Raw genomic sequence first — 25,005 nt, forward strand, 5'->3', positions numbered from 1 at the left:
GGGTATCTGTCTGGTTCCCAAGCCAATGATTATGCTGCTTATCCTATGTTCCCAAGCCTAAATTGGGTATCTTATATGGTTCCCAAGCCGAAGTCTGTAGTTCAATTTTAATCACTAACAATCTTTTTTTACATTCTGTTGCCACTAGGTGCCACTTTCTTCAACACAGTTTCTGGAAATTGATATATACAGGCAACATAACTGCCTCTTACATGTTGTTCTGCAAGCTGGGCATCTCCAATTCTGTACCTGCATCTTTGGTTATTTTTGCCTAAGTTCAGAACCTTGCATTTGTCCCTGTTGAACTTCATCTTACTCATTTCCACCCAAGTATTCCATTTTGTCTCGGTCTTCCTGAAGGCTTCTGCTGCCTTCTATTGTGTTTGCTACTCTTTCCAGCTTGGTGTCATCTGCAAATTTGATGAGGCCCCCTTGTATCCAAGTCATTGATGAAGATGTTAAAGAGAACTGTGCCCAAGACAGAGTCCTAGGGCTCTCCACTCAAAACAGTCTTCCATCCTAATGTGAAGCCACTGGCGAGCACCCTTTGTGTAAGGCTGCCCAACCAGCTGCGAATCCACCTAGTTCACCCAGATGCTCTCCATGGGGCTACCTGAACCGGTTTGTTGGATTTCTGAGCAGGTGTATAAATCTTTGACATATAATGCCACCCGCTTCCCCTTTACCATCTCTCTCTCTCTCTCTCTCTCTCTCTCTCTCTCTCTCTCTCTCTGTGTGTGTGTACATTTACTCAACTCTCCCTAGAAATGGAGTTCAAGGACTGTTCCCTCAAACCTTTACAGTCATTCTAGGATACTCAGAAGGCTGAACTCAAATGGCAAGGTGTGCAGTTAGGGACTTCTAAGCCAGACAAAAGGCTGAAACTGGGTTTACATATGAACTACCTATGGCATACTAGAGAAAATAGGAAAATGTGACATTTTAATTTGGGACTATGAAGATTACCTCATACTACAGGTAAGAATTCCAGCTAACAATTTTCTTCTGCAAACTGGGCAGGGGTGCTTGCAAAGGTCCCCCCCCCCCAACATTTCACCAAAAATTGGCTCACAGCCCACTGGTGGGTCCTGGTGCACAGTCTGGGAAACACTAACCACACCTACAACCCAGCCTACAAACAGCCTAAGGGCTATTTACACTGGTGGAACAAGTGTTCTAGCGACATAATGACTGTCACAAATGTGACTACACCAGTGAGTGTGGTTTGGCCACTGCTGTGACCAGCCAGGTCCATGCAACAATGGACTGTGACTGGTAAACTTGTGTAGGGGTCAGGAGGAAAGCGGGGATGAGGTGGAACAGGGCAAGGTTGGCAGAACAGGGAGGCAATGAGGGTGGGGAGAAGGGTGGATTGGGCCCATGAAGAGGTTTGGTGATGGTGGCACCCACTGAATCCTAACCCCCTTCCCAGGCCCAAACTGCCTTCACTGGTCAATGTGGACTTGTGCCAGTGATATTACTAGAGCAGGTCTAGTTTGACCCATGGCAGCAGTGGGGCCTTAACCCAGGGAACAAATGTTCCCTTCCCCAAGAAAGGTATGCAGGTGCCAAAATGCTCTGTGGGATACAGAGGATGCCACATTAGTGCTGCTGTATCACTGCATAGGGAGTTAGAATTTGTTACCAGTACGTGCTTCCAGGCTGAACAAAAAGGCTGTGACTATCCCTATACTCCCTGGCAACAGATACGAGAATATCGAAGATGGAGATGTGCAACAGAAGTTCAGGGGAATGGAAATTTTTGCTCTGAAACGCACTTTGATACACACTCGACTGTAGGGTGGGAATTGATTCTTCTTGGCTTGATCTTGTGCCATTCTGATAACACTTGCATGAAGAAACCACATGGGCAAGGCTAGTCATGTCTGTTTTTCATTACCAGAGCAGTGTACAGGATGTGGTTTCCTTGGCACTGCTGGTAAGCATGAACTGGCAGTTTATGTCTGGATCTTGGGCTGGTAACTTGAATCCGATGTAACAGCAAATTACCACACTGGCAGAAAGCACACTTCCTGTGGTGATTCTGAATGTGGTTTTATTTTATTTTTAAAATATAATGTATTGAATCACACTTGTTACTACCCTTCTTCCAGATATGCAGGCAGTGTATGAGGTCTTCTCTTGCCCTCTCCCCTCATGGCTCATAACTTCTCTGTGAGCCAAATGAGGCAATGAGATGCTAAGCTGGTCTGTAACCTCAAGTCTTCGTCCTCCAAGTGTAACACTTGGACCAGATCAGAAATTTGTGTAAATGAGTGTCCTGGGGGTTGGGGGATTGCAGCCACTGGCTATGCAACCCATACCATCCCTGTCCCAGGACTCTATCTGCCCACTCCCTGCCCCTATTCTGCCCACCTGCCAGCACTATGCACTGCAGTCAGATATTCTTATTAGAGAGAGCAGAAAAAGTTCCCTTGAAGCCTGGCATAGTGAAAGCTATTTTAGCACAGTTGCTAAGTACTTGAGCAGGACTGGGAATCAATCTCCAGGTACCTGAAGGAGTATACCAGACCTTCCACCTTTACTTAGTGGTCTTCTAGTCCAGTGGACTTCAACCTTTTGCATTTCCATAAGTTGCTGCGACCCCAAAACTGAGGCTTCTTAAACTTTGGGGTCACAACCCCAAAGTTGAAGAACACTGTATTATAGCATTAGCTGTATATCTTTTGAGAAGGGGTGGATTTTTCGATATCTTTATCATGAACAGAAAGCACAGAAAACACTTTAAAATATGTGCTGCTACTATGATCTGCATAATATCCAATATACTTCTCAGGAAAAGGACCTGGGTCAGTTCTCAGTGGTTCCCATAAAGTTTTGTGGGCTGTAATCTGAGTCACAGGTGCAGGACAGGAGAAGTGACAGGAGAACTGTCAAAATGATTTTTCATTAGCATCTTACACCCTAAATATATAAAACAGGGAAAGGATAATGTTGTAAAATAGACAAAATGGACCTGTAACTATATTATAGTTGGGTGACATATCCCCAAACATCCCAAAGGCTGCAGTTCTATCCACACTTACCCAGGAGTAAGCCCCATTGACTGTCATTGTTAAAAGAATAAACCTGTTAAGGATAGCCTGTTATCCAGATCTGTAATGGTACAGATCTGTAACATTTCCGCAAATGCAGCCACATACCATGGTAGCATCAAGTCTATTAATATTAAAAATATATAGTAAAAATAAAATTGAAATGAATGGGGACCCACCCTGAAATTGTCTTGTGATCCACCTAGTTTGAGAAACACTGGTTTAAGCTAATTATGTATAGTATATGTGTACTCACATCAATAACTAATATGTATACGGGAGTGGTTATAATAGCTATATTGGACTGATATAATATTTTGCGTATATAATAATAAATTAATTAGCTGTCAGTTCAGTGGTTAGACTGCACACACTTTTACTGGGCTGGGGCACCTCCCTTATGAGGCTACAGCATTTGGGGCTTTTCAATCTAGAAAAGAGGCACCTGAGGTGGGACATGACTGAGACATACAAAATTATGCAGAGGATGGACAGAGTGGATACAGTGACGCTCTTTTCCCTCTCACGTAACACCAGAACCAGGGGACATCCACTAAAGTTGAGTGTTGGGAGAGTTAGGACAGACAGAAGAAAATATTTCTTTACCCAACATGTAATTAGTTTGTGGAACTCTTTGCCACAGGAAGTAGTGATGGCATCTTGCCTGGATGCCTTTAAGAGGGGATTGGACGAATTTCTGGAGGAAAGGTTCATTACTGGTTACAAGTCATAGTAGGTATGTGCAGGCTCTTGGTTTTAGAGGCAGGCTGTCTCTGATTGCCAGATGCAGGAGAGGGCACCAGGATGAGGTCTCTTGTTATCTGGTGTGCTCCCTGAAGCATGTGGTGGGCCACTGCGAGATACAGGAAGCTGGACCAGATGGGGCTTTGGCCTGATCCAGCGGGGCTCTTCTTATGTACCCCTATCTCTACCTATGGTTCCCGAGTTTACAAAATTACCTTTGCTGTGTGCTTACTAAAGGAGGCACAATGAAAGATAAAAGCAGGGATCTCCCCACTTGACAGAATGCAAGGAAAACACAGAGAGGAGAGAAGATAGCTTTGAGATATCATGCTACAGTCTCTGATCTCCTGCAATTTGGAGGTGGGTAGTGCTGTTACGCAGCTCCCATTTGATATCAGTAAGATTTACACTGGAGACCTCCAGGAAACTCAGATCTGTGTCTTGCATTCTGTTGTCCTTAGGGCACAATCCCAACAGTGCTCTGGGCCGACACAAGTCCCTTGCACTGGCTCAGGCCAGTCATGAAAGTGCCATAAAACACCTTTGTGCAGAGGGAGGAGGGAGGCTGGCAGGGATCTGCTCAGCCAGCCTAATGGGTGAGTCCATGCCAGCTGAGCACGGAGGGAGGCGTTTTGGGGCAGGTGCCAGTCAGGGTTGCCATCTGTATTGGTCTGCATCCTCTTTCCACAGCTGCTGGCTGACTGGTTGGCTGGCTGCTTCCCCCCCCCCCCCGGAACAGGGCCACCACTGGCTGGCAGTGCTTAATCCTCTGCATGTCTGCTCAGAAGTAAGCCCCATGATAGTCAAAGGGGTTTACTCCCAGGGAAGTGAGGGTAGGATTGCAGCCTCATTCACCCACCCATTTGCCTTTGCCTCTTTTGAGCCCCCCCCCCCACGCACGTTGCTCTTTGCTCCGCCTCCATCTCTGGACTTCTGGCTGCCTGGCTGATTTGCCCACCAGCCCTCCCTCCCTCCCTCCCTCTCAAAGGCACCTGCCATTCTCCAATCTTTCGTTTCCCTGCCCGCCCACACACCTCTGTCCGTCCGTCCGTCCACCCAGACTGCTTCCGAGCCCCCTCTCCCATGCCATTTTCCCCTCACGCTGTACCCTGCAGCAGGCATGTGCATGCTGCCACCGCCACCACCAGAACTGAGCTCTGCAGCGGCCTCTGCGCATTTCCACCTCCGCGTGTCCAACCCCCGCTACTGGAAAGAGGGCAGGCACTGCTGCGGAGCCTGAGAACTCAGCTGCAGACTGCAGCCGGCTCCCCAAGCCGCATGGCTGCAACGGTTGCCCACAGTGGCACAGCCACGATATTGGGGGGCCGCACGGGGGGCCGGGGTGCAGCATGTCATCCCCTCATCCTGGCACCCGAGGCTGAGAGCCCCCTTGGCCCCCCATCACTACACTAGTGTCTGGATGTAGGGCAGGCCCAGTGGCCTGCCCTACTCCAGGACAGGTTAGGATTGGGCTATTATTGGAATCCAAAAGCCACCAGCTGAAGTGGCTGCCTTCCTTTGTCTCATGGTAGGGCTGCCTGCAAGACTTACTATGGCAAAAATGATTCTTTTCCCAATTGTTACTTTTCTGTCTACATCATTTTTACATATTGTTTACTAACCATTCAATAAATCTAGATGCAAAAGGCTACAACTTGGAAAAAATCTTTTGGTGCAGTGCTGCATGATCACCACCAGGTGTCTCTGTCAAACTAGACAAAATGGATAAGATGGTACTGGAACTGAGATCAGTCTCTAGGCCAATGTTTCTCAAACTGTGGGTCGGGACCCACTAGGTGGGTCACAAATCAATTTCAGGTGAGTCCCCATTCATTTCAGTATTCTATTTTTTAATATATTAGACTTGATGCTACCATGGGATGTGACTGCATTTGGGGAAATGGTACTTTTAACAAGCTACTATGTGTATTCTTTTAACAATGATAATCAATGGGACTTACTCCTGGGTAAGTGTGGGTATGACTGCAGCCTAAAAAAATTGTTTAAAATTTTCCTGCTTGATGATGTCACTTCGGGTCACGACATCACTTCCTGTGGGCCTTGACAGATTCTCATTCTAAAAACTGGGTCCTGGTGCTAAATGCGTGAGAACCACTGCTCTAGACATTTGGAGGCCTGAGGCAAATTTAATCTACTGGATCCCTGTATCCTATCTCACAGTCCACTGGAGAGATAGGAGTCTTCCTATGCAAGCTCCACTTCAATGAACCATCTGTTTGCTTGAGTGTGATATGAAGGAGAGTGTGTGTGTGTGAAGGAGACTTCCTGATGGATGGTCAATGACCTGTGATCCAGTCATTCTGTCTCACTTTGCCATCTTTAACACTGGCACCCAAAATGTGCTGGTTAAATCATGCTACCTCAGTCAGGCTGCTTGTGGCTGAAACAGTGGAAATATTGGTCAGTATTGGCTGGAACCGAGGGCTTATGTATGCAGGACAAACTGGGCATTAGAATTTATTGGTTTAATTGTTGTTCTGCTCTTCTGTTAGAAACATGGTTGCTAGGCCTTGGGGATTTTTTTATCCTCCTTCTCATAGTCTCAAGGGGAAGAACTACTGGGTATTTATTACTGGGCTCGGTTGATGAGATTTTCCCATTTGTCATCCTTCTGTCCCTGCCCCCCCCCTCCCCAGGGCACTTGAAGCACCAGAAACAGCCAGCTTCTTCTCAAGTGCTGTTTTCTGCCCCTACAAAGCTTAATCACCAGGCTGTCCCCCCTGATTTGTTTCATGTCTCTCCTTAGCTCTCTTCTGTATCCCTGGGTCTGAGCCAGAGGGTATGTGGCATTTAGTTGGAAGGCTCCTCCCATCTAGGTCACTGGTCAGATCTGCATCTTACTTAGGGCCCAATCCTATCCAAATTTCCACCACTGATGCGGCCATGCCAACAGGATGGGCACTGCAACCTGTAATGGTGGGGCAGTCATGGAGCTTCTTCAAGGTAACTTTGTGGCTGCATTGCAGCTGCATTGGTGCTGGAAAATTGGATAGGATTAGGCCCCTAGTTTCAATGCTGTGATAGCAGCAAGTGATCCCAGACCTTTCCCTGGGTTCAGCTCAATAGGTACCTGCAGTTTTAAGACTAGGGCAGCTACAAAATTGTGAGAACTGCAGGGGCATATTTAAATGTGAATTATTAGTTACCCCCTTAACACTCTTTTCATCTTCATAATCAGGGTGGTTAAAGATTGGTTAGAGTGCAGACGTAATTATGCTTGAATTGATGCTTTCCGGCAGAGCTTAATTTCAAGAAAGAGTAGTATCTATCTTGATGGAAATGGGCCATGAGTAGCAAGAGGGAAGGGCAACAAATATTGCCTGCTGTTCAGAAGCCCTATCTTTATTGTTATCTTGTGTGGATTAAGATCACTAACAAATCTTAAACCAGTGGGGGGGGGGTATTCCAGCTAGGGTCACATACACAGGATCACCCATTCTAAATTAATCTGGAATAATATCCACTGCTCTCCTCACACAGGTGCTAATGTAAATTACCACAGCCCCTCCAACCTTGCAATACAAGGGGGAGAAGGTTGGTGGTGGGAGGAGAGAAATCCAGCCCCTTATCACTCTTTAACATCTCAACCATGCATACAAAATAGTGATTAAAAAGTGTGCTCAGAATGCCAATTAATTTCTGTTAATTATCCCTGAATATAGAGCCCTGTATCCAGCTCCATTCCTTGCTCAGATCCTGGTCCTGGTCCATATTCCTGAATAGGGGTTCAGTCCTATCCAACTTTCCAGCACTGATGCAGCTGTGCCAATGGGGGAGGCCTTCTCAAGTAAGTGAACATTTGTTCCCTTACCTAGGGGCTGCATTGCAGCTGCATCAGTGCTGAAAAGTTGGATAGGATTGGGCCTTGAGTCCTTAATTCACCCAACACTTATTTATGAGAGGGGGAATAAATCACACAGCTGAGAATGAAAATGGACTTTTATGGCTTTAGTTTCTGCTGCCCGTAGATGGCAAGGAGTGATTGCCATTAACCCTCGCCTTGCAGGTGTGAGAGAGAGGTGTAGCTAGGGAGGGACCTTTACAACAGAAAAAACTGCCTGGTCTGCCTGAATTAGAACCTCTCAAGCAACCAGGTTAGAGATAAGTTGGAATGCAGCTTCTGAGTGTTGGGAAGGCGACTGAGTCACTTTTTTTTTTCCTTTAGATTTTGAAGTGGTTTTGGTTTGGTTTTCTTTTTAGATTTTCTTTACAAAGTGCTCTTAACTCATTCACACTTCTCTTGCTTTTTAAAAGTTTGAGGGAAGGAAGCAGAATCGAGCAGTTACATCTTTAACAGATTTTTTTTTTCTTACAAAATCCTAGAAAAAAATCTTTCATACAAGTTTTGTCTTGTTCAGACAGAAAGGGACAAAACAAAAGGAACAAAACATGTGCTATGTGTGAAAGTTCATGCTATTATAATGTGTTAGTTCTTTAAGTGGTCACAGGTATTAAATTTACTTTTGCTGTGGTGGATTATATGGTACCCACAATCTGTAGTAGTAATAATTTGGGTCTAACCTGCCTACCAAATAAATGGTGTGTTTGTTTAAAAAAAATTATTCCCATTAAATGCTTTGGTGGGAAGGGAGTGGAAGCATTGTCATGAAACTTAAGAACTGGAGGAGGGTGTTTCTTGATCCTCTGAGATGAGCTCAAATTCAGCTTTATCCATTGACTGTCTTGGTGGGCTTGGAAGATACCCCAAAGCATTATCTTTTCAACCACTGTTTTCTGCTTGTAAAATGGGTTGATCAGTCAGTTAGCTCTCAAGGTTGTAGGACTCAATGAGAGGGCATAATTGTACTTCTGTTCCCATAGATGGTGCAGCATGCACTGATGTACACACTCCTCCCCTCTTTCACTCCTAATAACCAACCTTCTGCCTTCTTCCCCTAAACTTGTAGATTCTAAAATATTGGCAGCTGACTGGTTTGACAATGCACGTTGCAGTATAGATACTGGCTCCTGTGTCTTGAAGTGGGTTTTCCTCTAGTATGCTGACCTAGAGAGCCGACAGCAGTGCAGTTGGTGGGGGGGGGGGGGAGACTGACAGTGTGCTGAAACCAAACCTACACACTCTGCAGCTCCTCTCAGGTATGTCCCAAACCCCTGCCACACATGCCACCAGTTGGCCATTTATGTGCTAAACTCAATGATTCCATGACTGTATAGCTTGACTTGCTGGGCATCAGCAGGATCACAGCAGATGCCCATTTATTATGTTTTGCTTCTGTGCCAAATTTCATATAGGTCAGGATTCCTGTGCTGCTAACATTTGCATAAAAAAGGAGAACTTCAGCAGGTGTAGCTTCATTGGTCCTATAGAAACAGCACTTTGAAGAGAAATGGGCCCAGTACTGTACTGAATTTGACAGCCTCATCTGGGGTATATGTGGCAGTGACGGAAGAATGGCTGTGTTCTGATAACAAGCTGTTGAGAGGAAGTATTTTGCTCTTCTATTTTCCAAAGACTGGCTGAAGTTGTTGAGCTATGTGGAACAGTTAGGTCACTGGGTTAGGGAAGGCCAGGAGTTGTGAGTGAGATAAGGCACTAATAGGGATGAGATTCTGTCCAGCTGGTGGCAACAGGGTGCAAGAACAAAGGGTCTAATGCAGTGGATCACCCCAGCTCCCAGTGTGAAAAGCAGCCGGAAAGACTGGTGAGAGGAGCCAGTTTCTCAGCCAGCTGCTGTGTTTCCCAGAGAGAGTGATGCCCAAAAAAGGGAATGTCTGAGCTGTATGGCTTTGCTCTTTGGGATGTTCTGGAGCGTCTGCCCTATGCGCCAGCAGATATACCCAGCCAGTCAAGGCATCCCAGAGGATCTAAGACCTAAGCTCACCTGAGCCCTCTAAACCCAAACAGCCATCATTAGGAGGCTTAACAAATCCACAGCTTGAGAGATCCAATACTGTTGCCTGAGTATGGCCTGCCTCAGAGAAAACCAAACATGGCACCCAAGGAAAGGAATATGTAGGAAAGGGCCACTGGAAGCATTAGTAGGAGAAGGTCATGAACATATGAGCTGTCTCCTCCTGAGTCAGACCACTAGTCCACCTAGCTCAGTCTTGTACATCCTGATTGGCAGTGGCTCTCCTGTTTCATGCAATGCTGGAAGCCGGGATCCTTTGTTGATAAAGTATGTGCTCTGTCATTCTGCTGGTCAATTGGAGTTCAAAGCAATGCAAACTGCAGGAAAGAGCAATTAAGGGTTCTGCTTTCAGTTAATCCCCTTTATACACAACATGGGGCATTGTGGGCCACCCACTGGCCAGTAGCGAAACAGCAATGTGATGCTGCAAAAGGCCAGTTAAGAGGCTCAGGGCGCAATCCTAACCCCTTATGTCACTGCTTTCCAGCACTGGCATAGCGGTGCTAATGGAACAAGTGCTGCATCCTGCAGTTGGGTGTCACTCACTGAGACCTCCTCAAAGTAAGGGAATGTTTGTTCCCTTACCTCTGAGCACTGTCAGCACTGACATAAGGGGTTAGGACTGCGCCCTAAGACATTTAAGGGACCAGAGACCTTCCATGCAAAGAAAGGCTAATGTACTTGAGCTTCCTAGTTGAGCAAAAAAAGACAGTGAAGGGGTTGGAGACACAACACAACAAAGCTTTATAAAATTATGTATGGTGGGGAGAGAGTGGGGGAGTATTTTTGGCCTAATAAAGTCAGTGGATTTTATATATCCACTGACTATGTTTTGGCCTAATAGAGTCAGTGCGGTCAACAGGCCCGCTGAGTAGACAAGCCTGTTGATCACAAGTTTGGCAGTTCAAATCTGCGAATCGGGGTAAGCTCCTGTTACTTGTCCCAGCTCCTGCCAACCTAGCAGTTTGAAAGCATGTAAAAATGCAATGTAGATAAATAGGTACCACCTTGGTGGGAAGGTAACGGTGTTCTATGCGCTTAGGTGTTTAGTCACACTGGCCACATGACCACAGAAACTGTCTATGGACAACACAGCTCTTTGGCTTAGAAACGGAGATGAGCACCGCCCTAGAGGTGGAAACAACTAGGCTTAACACCAGGGGGAACCTTTACCTAATTTTAGAACTTGAGCACCCAATGAAACTGATAGGCATTGATTAAGTGAATGTCTTCAAACAGTGCATTGTTAAGCAGTGACATTATTAGCTATGAATAATTGTAGTGAACAGAGGCAGTGTACCTCTAAATACTGTGTGCTAGAGACAATGTTGGAGATAAACTAACATGGGGGGGGGGGCTGATGCCTCCATGCACTCTTTGTTAACTCCAAGAAGCATTTGGCTAGTTGCTGTTCAAAGAGAATGCTGGACTAAATGGACAGATGTGCATACTAGCAAATAAAATGCTACTCTGGCCAGTGCTGTTCCTCTCCAAGTCTATACATATAATATTTCATTTGCCATCTCTTAAAACTGCAACACCATTCTGTATATGGTGGGGATAAGAAGTGTGTCCTGCTGGCACTTGACTAGACAGTTGGAGCAGGCACAGCCGCAAAACTTACAAGCTGTTGTTGTTCAGAGTTCAGCGCTGTAGCTCAGTGCTGTAGCTTCCTTCCTTGGACTTAAGGAGCACTTAAGGGCTCCTTTCCTGTTCAATCATCTGCCTTAACCCCATAGGGTCCATGCACCCTCGCTCCCTCCCAGAACTCATTTTCAAAGATTCACTGTGTTCATTTTTTTTTTTAGGACTGAACTGTAGGTCAGCCTTTCTTCCTAAGCCCTTATTGAAGTTCTTAAGTAATGTGGTGGCCCCCAGTGTGAGTGTTCAAGGTAGAAAATCCAAGTAACACCACTTATTCATTCAGAGACCAGTCCACTAGAAGGTGAGGCAGATGCCTCACCAGAATGAAAGAGAACCACGCAAGAGCACTGCAGGAAGCTCCCATTCATTTCAGTGAGGCTTTGTGCAGGAAAACTGTCTTGCACAACAACTACCCTTAACAGCACCTAGAATTGGATATCTCTTACCTAGAAGATACCCTAGAAGAGTCAGGGGGGGGGTTCCATCTAGTTTAGCATCTGGATCCAGCAGTGGCTAGCTGGATACTTTTCAGATGCTCATCAGCAGGTTCCTGTTGTTTGGCCCCCAGCAGCAGTTATTTGGAGGCCTGAACATCCTCTTCTTGACTGAACATCCCACCATGTGTGACTTTGATCCTCCTGCCTTTAAGAATTGTGCAGCATTGCTTGAAAGTTTGTGTGGCAACGCTTGGTGAAATCAGGTAGAGATGTGCATCTGATTAAAAAGGGACCTGCCAGGGCTCAGTCCTAAATGGGAGCTCTGCTGTCCTCATCTTCAGTGGGGGGACAAACCACAAGTGCTCAGTAGGAGGGAAGGAAGGAAGGTGCTATCATGCTCAGAATCATATGCATTCGATAGCCATGCCTCTTATATTTTTTAAGATCAAGTTTAAGGTCAAAGATAGGAGAGGATTAATGGTAAATGTATGTAGCTAGTGGAGCTACAAGGTCAAGAGGATCAGAAGCTATACAATATCAGGGATGGACACTCAACTTGGGTGACTCGTCTTGGAGTCGCACTTAAATCACTACCCTCAAACTTGCATCAAGTTGCAGCTGTCACTGACTTGCATTCGACTAATGACTTCTGGGCAGTGACTTGAAAATTGACTATGGACTTGAAGTGACTTCAAGTCCCTATCTTTTTAGAGAGAGAGAGTGTGTTCTTTTTCTTCACCACTTCCACATCACACTGCAAGACCTTGTGAGTGATCTGGAGGCAGGCATCCCCAAGAGAACAGCAGCAGACATGGTGAGAGGAGGAGGAAGGGGCCAGGAACCACGGGGGCTGGGGACAGAAGGATTAGGGGAGGAGGAAGACTTACGTTTGTTTTGCTGCACAAGGCTGTGGGAGGCACCAGAAGGTGGGCAGTCAGTACATGAGGGGGCTCCTTTTGGTGTGCAATTTGGCTCAAGGACTTAAGACTTATTACTCAAAGGACTTGGAATTTTGCTCAAGTCATGACAGGCGCATGCTATGACTTGCGAGTAAAATTGCAATGATGCGCAACTTGAGCTTAGTGACTTAAGCACATCCCTGCAAAATAGTCTTTCTACCACTGCTAATGCCTTTGTTTTGATCTGGCAACCCAGGACTCCTGGGTTCTTTTCCCATTGAAGCCTTGAAAAAGGTGCTGCTGAAGCTTGAGAGAAGCTCACTTCAATCGGCTTTTTCTTTCTCTGTCAAGTGCCATAAATTGGAGCTTCCTCCCACCCCACCCAGCTGTGACTTTTGCTTCCTCTGTGGCTGAGAGCTGTGGGAGCGGGACTGCTTGCTCTCTGCCAGCTGGGTGGGGCTGCCTTACAGCAAGTGTCTCAGTTTTTGCTGCTTGAGATCCAGTGGGTGGGGTGAAGGAGTGGAAGTTGCCTGTTTGGCCCTGGGACGACAGTGCCCCCATCTCCTTTGACAGTGCCTGTTCTAGGTTGCAAGGGGGTCCTGTGCAAAGCTCTGCATTGTGCCCTTATGTCTCTCTCTCTCTCTCTCTCTCTCTCTCTCTCACACACACACACACACACACACAGGGTCTCTTTGATGGTGCATTGAGGCAAAGGCAGATTCTTCATTTCAGTTCCCCAGCTAGTATTTTCCAGAAAGGGTGTGCACATATAGTTAGATTACTCAATCCGGAACCCCGTGGTTTTGAAGTGATTTGAGCATATACCATCCTGAACTCAGTAACATCTACCAAGATTTTCATCAAAACTGCCTTAAGCTATTTTGATGTTTGAGGTGAAAAATCCAAATGGTGTCCCATGACCGCTACATGCTCCATGAAATGGACACCAAGACACTCTCTGAAGTGAAACTAAAATAGTACAATATTACCATAGTTTTGCATAACTCCTGTTCATTTAAATTGGGTTTGTGAAAGAATTTCATAAAGGATTGTGCATCATGCAAGTCAGGTCTGCCTGCATAATGCTGTCCATAATGACACCCAAAATCTGACATCTACCATTCATCTGTGAGGAGACACAGTGGAACAAGACAGCTGCATTTTGTTGTCCTTTTCCACTGCATCCCCTTTCTGTGGTCTTAAACCCCTCTGAGTCTTTGACCAGGCTTAAAATGCCTGCCCACTGCAGTCACTTCCTGATTGTGCCCTGGCTTGCCATACCTTGGATATACCTGCCATATCTACCACTATGGTTACTTTAAGAGCCAAGAGCAGGGCTTGACTTTAAGTTAGGTGTAAAGGCAACAGCAATTTTTAAAGTCTATCTTAAGTAGTAAGGTTGCAGAAGGTCTCTGCCCAATAATTTAGGAGAGTCTGTCAGGCCGAGTAAGCTATTCTAGGTGAGATGGACCAAAGAATGTATTGTATAAGACAGCTCGTCTCATTAAGTGAAGCTTTCATTGTGCAAGCATACATATGCATTCAGAACCTCTATTGGAAGCACAAGCACTGCCCCCTCTCAAAAAAAATTGTAGTCAGATTCTAATGTGAAGTGGAAATGGAACCTCACACAGACCTAGTACTAACCCATATATCTTGCTAATTCTGCACTGGTTGCCAGGCCTCTATGAGATGTAAATGTCCTACCCTCAGATGAAAGTATCCTGCTGCTTTCTTCTAAGACATCCTAATCCTTTGGAGAAGATGTGTGTGGAATTCAAGGCTTCTCGATCACATTACACAAGACCACTAAACTTTTTGCAACCCAGCAAAATTCAGCTTGCATCCCACTGGTGGGCTCCAACCCAGTTTGGGAAAACAGTGAACTAGATCAACAATTTTGAAAGCCCTGAAGTTCCATGCAACTTTTTCTAGGAAGATAGAGACATTCTTTAAGAGAAACAGATTTGGGGGGGATTTATCAGTGATAGCATTACACATCAGAACCTGCTTTCTGGAGTACCAGCTGCAAAAAGTCCAAAAATGGATTGACACACAAGCCCCCTAGCTGTATTTACAGATATCACTGAAAGGGATCAAGATGGCGCCACTGTTTTGGTAAGAGCTGTCCAATTGTTCCAAATATTTAGGTATGCATGCAGTAGCAATTAAAAATTATTCTGTTGCGATAGAGCAATGCTGGAATTTGTAACAAACTGCTGCCAGAAAGGTCCTTCCCCAACACCAAAAATATGGAGACAGTAGCATAAAGAAGGCCTCTCAGCTTTCCTTCCGTTCCAGAAATCTCCCACCCCATGATAGGTAAGGCTGCAGAGGACAGTTCAAAATGCAGAGCTGCTTTCTGAAACAGTGGCAACTATAGTTCATCACAGTCTGAGGCTTAAGTCTCATCAGCTCTGCTTGCATGTACCCACTAGTGGAAATCTCTCATGAGAATCTTTTGCTGAGTATACCCAGGATGAAGAAGACTGAAACCCAGCTACCACCTAGGCATCCTGTGGTTTCTCTTGCAGACAAGAGCTCTCCTTGCTATAAGTACTGCTGTTGGTCAGAAGAAAGCGCCAGCAGCCACAGCCCAACACCCTTACCTCCAGCCAGCTTGCAAACTGAATTCTCACAGTCAAACTCAAACACCATCCCTCTTTGCAGCGTGAGACAAGGCTATTTCAAAAGCATTTATGAGTAACCGAACAACATTTAGTATATCAGTACCATGCTCATGAAGTAAGAAGATAGTAACCCATATCAAGGGAATATTGCAGGAGCCGAATTTGGTCATCTTTAGCGCTATGAACCAACCAGCAAGGACTCTGACAAAATTCAACTTTGATTGTAGTCCAAGGTTGGAGAGTGGTTTCTATCAATCAGTTGAAGGCTAGGATTCTCAGCTAGGATTGGTGAGAGTTCAGCAGTCTCTAGGACCCTGACAACTTAATAGGCAGGAAACCCACCAGTTTTGCATCAGTCTGCTTCCACTGCACTCTTGCTGTAGGTTAGTAAGGGAAGCAAATACCAGAACTCAAGGGTGCCACAGAATGGAAGGAAGTACCATCCTTTTACCATAAACCTGATTGTACCCAGCATTTTGCCCATATACTCTCAAGTACTTTGCACTCATCAGTGCTAGGATCCTTGAATAAAAATGGAAGTGGCTGCAGCAGTTGTGAGGAAAAGCAGAAAACTGCCAACATAAGGTTGGTACAGAATCCACCTGCTATTAGGGTGGTGTGGAGATGACGTGTGATAGCAGCTTCTATAAAATGGAGGATTATAGTGCAGAGGTGCCACTTAAACATCATGCTGAATTTAGACTGGGTTGCCTTGATAACATGCAGACAAAGCTTTTAAAACTAATGTGCTGACTAAGCAATACTAAGAGTTCACAGAATGAAAATCACTTTCATTGTCTAGAAGACCACTTTTAAAAATTGGAATGCAGTGATTTTTTCATCTTCCTGCAAGAAAGCCACCTTTAACAGGTCCCTGTCATCGATCAAAAGATGTAGGTGAGCCAGACCAACTACTTCAAAAGCTTTAATTTTTTGGCCTATCTGCATGAAAGTTTTTGCAGTTTAAGGTGCCTTCAGAGGCTTCCTGAAGGACAAAGCTGTCCAATAGACACCCATAGTTGTCTACTAAATACACCCAACCCTAAGGGCTCAAGCTTCTGTCAGCATGTCTCCAGCAAGTCACCAGCTGTCAATTTAGCTTGGTGGAACACAAGTTGCAAATGGTTCCTCTGTCACATCTGGCTAGCACATCAAGCTTGACTTGAGTTCCCATCCCTGCTAATTAGCAGCTATCTGGTTTTTGAATAGCATCAAGGCTTGAGGCAATTGGTTATCTGAACTTGCCATCACCTCTCTTTGCATTGGAAACTCTGCTCAGCATTTCAGGACCCATCAAAAATCAAGTTGCCACCTACCAGTGGGTCCCAACCCACAGTTTGGGAAATACTGCACTAGGATATTAAAGCTCCTGTGGTCCTAACTCCTTGGCCTAATAGTTATAAGTTGTAGCCTACCCTACCCTATGATGTAGTCCCAGCCTCTTTTAGAAGGCTTCACTACAGTCAGGTCTCCTCTGTCCTTGCCAAAGAGTCATCTACAAATGGGTTACTGGATAAGATGCCCACAAGCTTCTTTTTATAGTCTGTTTAATAGAAATTAAATGTTTAATAGAAACAGTTTAACAGAAATTAAGAGCCGTAAGTAGTCTTGTGTTTTGGGACAAAGGGCAAATCCAGACTCAGCCTCTTGATAATTCTACACAGATGCCCTACAGACGTCTCCCCCCCCCTCCACTATCAGACCATTCTGAAATCCCTAGGAGGAATGACTTACAAGGCTTCAGGGGGTGCACTGCCCATTGCCCATTTATGCACTTTCAAAGGGGAAAGGCATTTTCTGTTCTGTACAATTAAAGGAGCCAGGATTGACTGCAGCTCCCTGCTACACTTACACACCTATCCATTCATGTTGCATGAAATGGCTTTCAGGGCTTTGAATAGAATATGTTCAACACTTATTCATGCAGGTGTTTTAGTGGGCAGAGATGGGGTGGGAGTCCCCTTCCTCAAATTTAACCAAGCTGAAGCCTAGACCTCTACCGCTGAGGCAGTCAGTGAGATCCTGGCGCTGGTACTGTCCAGGCCATGACCATAGGCTGCTGCTGCCCCCCTCCACTGTGTAGTAGCCCCCACATTTGCGGGCTACTACCCCCTGCCTCCATTCCAGGGACCCAGGGCACACCCTCTCCAGCCCTCAGAAGGCCTTTTAAGGACTTAAAAACATCACTTCTGGTTCCCTCCCTGAAAGCAGGAGTGATTCTTTTGTCCCTCTGAGGCCTTTACAAGGTCTTCAGAGGGTTGAGGCACAGCACACTGTTTCCCCAGCCCTCAGAACGCCTCTTGGCCCCAAGTGCCTGAGTGGTGTGAGGGGGGCATCGCGGGAGGGTGGCACAACAGCATGGTATAGCCCCCTAGGCCTGGCAGCTGGGGCATTTGTCCCCCTTGCTTCAGGTACACCACTGGAGGCAGTTCCTATTGTTGATTCAAGCCACTGTCAGCTTCTACAAGGAGACTAGAAGTGGTTGTCTCATTCTGTGCCAAACGCAATTTTTCATAGTGTTCTTAGGAACCTTTGATTTCCTCAGTAGGATGACTGTCCAGTCTTCCCCAGTCCCATGCAGCCACACTGGGGAATGCTGGACACATAGTCCTTGTTCATAAGCGCAGCTAAACCAACAGACCTGGTTAGTACCCCATCTGAACACAGGGCACCACACAATGTTTCCTGGAATCCTCTGCAGCAGGTGGGGTTCACCAGCAAGCGTTCCAAGCACATGAAGATTTTAAGGAAACCCTGCTCCAAGCCAAAGTCAACCCAAATGATAGAGTTTGGCACTGGACAACAACAGGAAAAACTGACAGACAACCAACAGCCATTTGAAGCAGAACTTTTATTCCCTTTCCCTCCAAGGAAGGGCTGACAGTTGTGCACAATGACTTAAGACTTGTAAGGACTAAACAAGATTTTGGTTATAATCTGGCAAAGCAAGGAGAGATTCAATGACAGCTTCTGCCACTAGTTATCTGTATCAATAGAGTTTCCATCTCAAGCCAAAGTAAGAGGTGATCTAGAGACAAGAGACAGGCTGTCTGCAGTTCATCAGTAGCAGTGGTTTCTCTTAAGCAGTGAGTGGCACCTATACATGTACACAGTATCCAGGTATCAGTGGTGATGGGCAAGGCACCTCCTGGCAAACCTAGTGAAGGCACAAGTTCAGTCCATGGGCATGAAGCTGGTGCTTTGGCAAAAAACGTGTAATCAACCCTGTCCCCCAAAAGGAGAAAGGAAATCACTGACAAACTGGTTGGAAAGAATTAGTGCTGCATGTAAACAGATCCACAGGAATTCCCCCTCACTCATCCCAAGGGCAACCTGCTCCCTCTCTCCCACCCCACCCCCACTGGCACAAACCCAGTAACTCCTGCCAAATCTGAAGCAGTGTCCCAGGTGGAGAGGGTTAGTGGCGCTACAAATGGGGCTCAGGAGGGGCAGTGTTACAATTAGGCACAGGAGGATTAAGGCACAGAGACATGGAAGGGGCTGCCAGGGATGTGCTCATCTCCCCATTTCACCACCAGCACATAGTCCCCTCTGTCTTTCAGCAGGTAGGTGACGTTGTACAGCCGATTGCCCAGATGCTTCACCACTATCTCCTCACAGGGGGTCTTTGGGCCATGCACGCCCACCAGCAGCATGTTGTTTCCTGGGGAAGGAGCAGAGGAAAGGGTCAGTCAGGATAAGTACTGGAAGTGCTTGAACTAGAATGAAGGGGAAGCAGTTACACTGGGCATGTTGCTATTTGTCTACCCGCTGCCTTTTACCTCCTTTCCCTGTACCAACATCCTTTTCCATCAACTCCACTCAGGGTCACGTTTTGCACCTGCTCTCCCTACCCCCAAGTTGTGGCTCATTCAGCCAAGTGCTTCCAAGGACATGGAAAAAGTCCCAAAGGCTACCTCTTGGTGTAGAACGAAGTATGTGCTGCCATATATGTATGCCAACATGCTTTCTGACCTCATTCTCTTTCCAATGGGCCAGGAGGGAGAGTTCTAGCCAGGACAGTAAAATTCTGACTGGTTGGGAAGGTCAATAGAACTTGTGCTGCTTGTTCTATCTGCCCCTCCCCCCCGAAGAGCCCAAATTTTAGACACCTTTAGAAGTCTCTAAACCAGCAGTTCCCAAAATCCTACTTGGACCTTGGGAACATTGTAAGTACTTGTGTTGGGGGGGGGGAGCCTCAACAGCTCTTATTGCTGATCAAAGCTCAGTGCAGCTGCAGGGAGCCTCACAGAGGGGGTGCAAGCCTTCTGGACTCTGCCTAAGGCCAGCGCAACCCCCAAGTAAGGTTAAAAGCACCTGGGTCCCTGTGGTGCCATCAGGGCACCCATTCCTGGGACACTCCCCTTAAGAGGGAGTGGCCCATTTCTGGCTCTCTTAGTGGGTAGCAACCCATCGTTTGGAGACCACTGCTCTAAATCTTTTATTCAGACTAGACTAAAAACTTATTCTCATCTTTAAACATCCCAAGCTACATACACAACAGGCAGCTCATTTTCTAACTGTAGCCATTTGGATTTCTAGCGAGCTCTTCCAATCATCTTTCAGACTTGCCTGCTTTGCTGCAATCCACCGTAAAGGAGTTCTTTTGCCCCACAAAGCCCTTGTTGAGGCCTAGCCCCTTAGCTACCACTTTGCTTGCATCAGAGGCAAACTTGGGTGTTGCACTATCTGGTTTGGCCACTCCATCCATGAACACGGAGGATGTCTCATGCAGGCTGTGACTGCTGACAAGCCGGGCACCTGCCAGGGAGGAACAGAGATGATGTTAGCAGCAACAGCACCGAGAAACAGCTGAGCACCAACCCATTTGCAAGCTGTGGCCACTACCACCCAATTCAGACTGCAGCCTATGTAGCAACATGAAATAAGGGCCACAACTCCTGGGTTGTGAAGACATCCGATCAGATGTTTGCCAGAGTCCAAGGAGATCCCACCCCCTCCCACATACAAGCCAGATGTCTCTCCTCCTGGCCCCACAAGGTGCTTACCTGTGATTTTGGCCTTGAATGGGCTGCCAGTAATGTGGTATGGGCCACCATATTTAATGGAGATGAGGTAGCTGCCTGGTGCCATGGGCGTGTAGATTACTTTGTAGCCCTCTGGGCATTCTTGGCAGTCCATCTTCACTTTAGAGGGACCATCAATTGTGACTGCCAGTGCCCCAGGTCCAGCATTTGTGGTGTTGACTATGAATTCAGCAGGACTTCCTACAGTGGAAAGACACCCCAAGTCCATCTTGAGATAGACTATTCCTCTCTTCAAGCTGTTTATGCCTCTGGATAACTTATCACCCAACCTCTATTTCCAGTGTCACTCATTACCTGTCACACCACCTTCCAAGCCAGGACCGTAGGCAGAAACCATTCCTGGGTCTCCAGCTTGGCCCAGCTCCCCAACGCGTATCTTGAAGGGGCTGCCAGGAATGTGGCTGCCATTGAACTTGACATCAACAGAGTAGATACCATTCTCACGGGGGATGAAGCGCACTGCATATTTATCTGTGGCAAGACAAGGGAGGAGAGTGAGCAGATTCAAGAAGCAGCCAACAGTTGGGGGGGGGGGTAAGGTGACTGTAACACAAGTAAACAGAACACAGAACAGAACATCTAGATATTTGCAAACTTACATGGGTCCCTACAAGCAGGTCTAACAAATCTGACATTAAAATTCAAGTTATTATTAACAATATTTATATACCGCTTTTCAACTAAAAGTTCACAAAGCGGTTTACAGAGAAAAATCAGTTCGTCCAGTAATAAAATTTTAGCACAACAGAAATCAATGCAGACTATTAAAAAGGTCAATAAATGCTGACCCAAGGCCAAACTAGGTACAAGCTTTGAAACTAAAAAATCACCCTTCTTCAGCTGAACCCAGGGTGGCCAACGTTTTTAGATTTGCAACCAAACCATGTTAAATAAACCTTTTCCCTAATCGTATACAAACACAAAGGAATTTTGCTCAGTAAAAGAGCAAATCTGCCTAATCTCTCTACCCACGGTCGGTCCCTTGTCTTCCTGCAGTCTCCTTCCCTTCCCCCTGCACTTTTGTCCTCAATTGAGCTTGGATATCAGAGCAAGTTTGGTTTGGAGAAAGGGGTGGGGGGAAGAAAGAAGCACTCCGTGTCCTTCATTGGCCCCTCCAAGGAAATTAGATCTCTACTTCCTGCTTTACATGCAAGTAACATTGGCCTGGGTTGTTACCCTAGTACTTCAAGATTTGGGGGCCTTTCCCTGCCATCAACTCTTATGAGGTACCCTGAATAGGATCACCAAGCTGAATGAAGATTCTGGGAGGGTGGCCAGAGGTGAAGGTGGCCTTCTACTCCAGTATATAGGGCCCAGGCTCTACTAGGCAATTTGCATCTCGAAACACCAGCTCTGTTTAAGCCACAAGGATAAAACATTCCCAGATAGTTACTTGGTCAGATGAGAGAGATTTTAGATAGATGGTACTGACAGTGTTATACATCCTGCACCTTCAATTGAAATAGTGGCGAGGAAGATCTTGATCCCTGTTCTAGACAACATCCATTTCTACTTCAACCACAAATCCCCTGAACCAACAGAATTGTACTGGGGCAAATCCCAGAAGTAGCTGGGATCCAAGATTCAGCCTTTTGGTTGGCCATGGGCCAATCTCTTCCTCTCCCGTTTCCTCTTCTCCTTTGTCTGAATTAGTCACTTTGCAATTCAGTTGCTATCATATGAGAGTGAGAATCCTTTTCATTGCCATACCTATGCTAATCATGTACCCACTTTACAGACCCTGGGAAAAGCAATTTTGCAAAGATGCTGAGACCATCAGCACCTTAATTTGTCCATTTGGAGTGCGGTGTCAGCAATATGCCAACGTAACTAGGTTCCAGGATCAGCAGCCCAGACTCTGAACCAATGCCTAGAATGCTGTTAAACTGGATCAGGATGAATAAATGCATTGAGGATGAATAAATGCATGTGAAGACTCCCATTTTGATTGCCCATCTGACTTTGTGAAGAATTTGTGCTGACTGGCTCCTTTGTAAGGTCAAGTTTGCATCTGAGTTGTGCAACTGGACTCAGCCTGTCTTGGGTATGCAGACTGGGGCCAGGAGTACCTTAATCAGCAGAATCTAATAAGGCACACAATCATTTTAACAGATTTAGCCAATATCAACTCTGCCTCGGAAGCCCCTTCCTTTTTCCCAGGTGAGGGACGGAACAAGAGAACTGAGAGAGGGAGATGCTGCTGAAGTGCTGGGAGAGCCCAGTTATTACACAGGCCTCTCTTTCAGCAGCACTGCTTCTGCCAAGGACTGCAGACTACTTCTCAGCTGCTGAGCGTAAGTGATACTGCAGCACAATGTTGTCACTCGTAGCCCTCAGCAGGAGCCATGCTTTTCGGCCCACTGTATGCAGTCTGACACCCCCAGTCAACATTCCCTTGAAAGCACCTCCTCTCATAGGAAAACTAAGGTGTGCAGGGGACTTTGAGAAACAAAGGCTGGTAGTGCTCAGAGCAGGGACTTTTCAGTAACTATGCTGTAGGAACAGTCTTCCCAAGGAAGAATTCCCATTTTCTAAAAAGCATGTTGCAAAAGGCCTTCTTCTCATGTTAGTGTAATGCCGATTGGATAAGGTGGCAATGGGAGAGGCATGCTATCTCAGCCTACCATTTCACATTCTGTACCACCTAAAAGCTGTATGTGGTTTCACCATTCTTACAGGACTATCACTTTGACTACAATTTAATACTGCTCCTGCCTCACATTTATTTTACTGAATGTTTTAAAATCTTTATCCCCAGCTCAACAGGGTGGATTAGTCAGATCGATATTTCTCAGATGGGAAACTCAAGGCAGTCAGTGGGGCCAGAACTCTCAGATACCTGGCCCCATCCCAAGCTACAGCTCCCTGAATCCACTGATGGGGGAGGGAAGGAAGACAGACTCAATAAGAACTTCAGAAACATTATTCCTTCTCTAATTCCATCTCTAAACTAATGAGATGTGTGGTTCACCTGTCACAACAAGTCCTATTGGCTGTGCAGTCAGCAGGGTGTCTCTGATCTGCCAGGGGAGGGAACGCAACGCCAACATCCTTACCTTCGTCAATTTCTGTGACATGGCACTCTTCCAAGGCCCCAGAGGGGCTGTGCACCTTGGCATCAATCACACCCTTGGCCCCGTTCAAGCTGACGGCAAACGAGGCTGGCTGGTTCACTTTTAACCCTGACTCCTGGAAGCACAGAGCGCATTAGATGGCAGAAGAGGCTGAGTGGGCAGTGGCATCAAGCTTTGGCTGTGGTATCCACCTTCCCACCACCATGCACACACAACCACAGTTCACTTACCTGAGCCTGATGACTTAGAGAGGAAGAGCTGCCCCAGAAAGCTGGACAAATGGCATGCAAGAAGCAAGGCAAAGAACAGGGGAGATTTAGACTAGCATCTCAAAGACAGGGAGGCAAATAGTCTCTGGATATGGCAGCAAGATTGGCAAGAAAAATGGGCCCAGGGAAGCTCTCCATCTTTAAGCCCCAGCATGGGGTGCAGGACTGTTAGCAGCCTTTAAACGAGACACGAGAAAAACCCCAGAGTAGAACCCTGTATAGCCAGCAGAGTTGGCACCGTGGCTGTTCTGAGGCTAAAGATAGAAGACTTCCTTTTATCCCTCATCACTCAAATCTTCAGCAAGATGCCCAGCATCCACTAACATGCTACCATGCAGGCAACTGCATACTATCTTCCCAATCGGTTCCCCACTAGCCAGATCTGAATCCTGTAAGGTCAACATCCAGCTCAGGGGAGCAACAGTGCCAACTTGGTCCAGCCAGCAGGGGGAACAAATGGGCGGTTTCTCCCGGTGCCTCACCTGAAGACTAGAAACAGTGAGTTGGCGAGCATCATCCGAGGTGGAGGTGGCTGGTACCACAAAGGGGCTGTCAGGGATGTGCTCATCATTGAACTTCACAGAAACCTCATAGTCACCTGCAAGAGAAAGGGGGGCAAGTTAGCACAGGAGTATAGTTAGGAGCAATGTTTCCCCCAGTAACTCAAAGCTATGGATTAACTTAGCAACTATCAACTGCACTGAGTACATCAGTGAAGGGGAGATAGTTCTACTATACAAGCACATACTTGTGCTGAAAGATTTGCTCCCTGGATTTCAGAGTTGGAATATTTATACCTGCAACTACCACATTAAATAAGATACAACAAGCAATGATGCAGTAGTAGCTTGTGATTACGTCAAGCACCTACCACCACAAACTTTTTTGAAGTTCCAGCAAAACTTCAAGTATTCATTACAGCCCAAGCGTACAACTGCAGTAGCTCAGTACCAGGGTCCTCCCATCCCATCCCACCCTCCCACAGTGCATCCAAGCTACACCAATTACAATCCATACATTTGAAGTCTCTGCTGAAAGGCTCCCATTTCCTAAATTTGAAAATAGCTTTGCAGTTGCCATCCTGCAATTTGCAGGGGGGTGGTGTGTGATCCAGCATGCCTTTCCAGATAGCTGTTCCTGAGATCTGTCAGCCTCGTCCACAGAACCTTGTCCCTTGACAAATCTGACTCTGCTCCAGGTAGCTGGAAATCTTCTGCATGTTGGAATCCTACAAACCATCTACCATGCAGATTCAAGGAGTTGCTTACTGGAGCCATTTCCAACAAATAGTGCTAGAAGAAAGCTCTGCC

At 46.3% G+C, this 25,005-nt stretch overlaps 1 protein-coding gene across 1 annotated transcript in view; it reads right to left on the reverse strand.

Moving 5' to 3' along the window:
• Nucleotides 1–18,136: 18,136 nt before the first annotated feature.
• The window catches only part of FLNA (filamin A), a 91,055-nt gene continuing 84,186 nt past the window's right edge, over nt 18,137–25,005 (reverse strand). Inside the window, exons 43-48 of the mRNA XM_066614369.1 lie at nt 24,178–24,293; nt 23,409–23,541; nt 20,647–20,823; nt 20,314–20,532; nt 19,877–20,065; nt 18,137–18,968 (exon numbers count right to left, since the gene is read on the reverse strand). Of these exons, the coding sequence (XP_066470466.1) occupies nt 18,781–18,968; nt 19,877–20,065; nt 20,314–20,532; nt 20,647–20,823; nt 23,409–23,541; nt 24,178–24,293 (1,022 nt within the window). The 3' untranslated portion in view covers nt 18,137–18,780. The remainder of the gene's footprint in view (nt 18,969–19,876; nt 20,066–20,313; nt 20,533–20,646; nt 20,824–23,408; nt 23,542–24,177; nt 24,294–25,005) is intronic.

This window comes from Tiliqua scincoides, chromosome 2 (assembly GCF_035046505.1).
Source record: "Tiliqua scincoides isolate rTilSci1 chromosome 2, rTilSci1.hap2, whole genome shotgun sequence".
In the NCBI taxonomy this organism is placed as follows: domain Eukaryota; kingdom Metazoa; phylum Chordata; class Lepidosauria; order Squamata; family Scincidae; genus Tiliqua; species Tiliqua scincoides.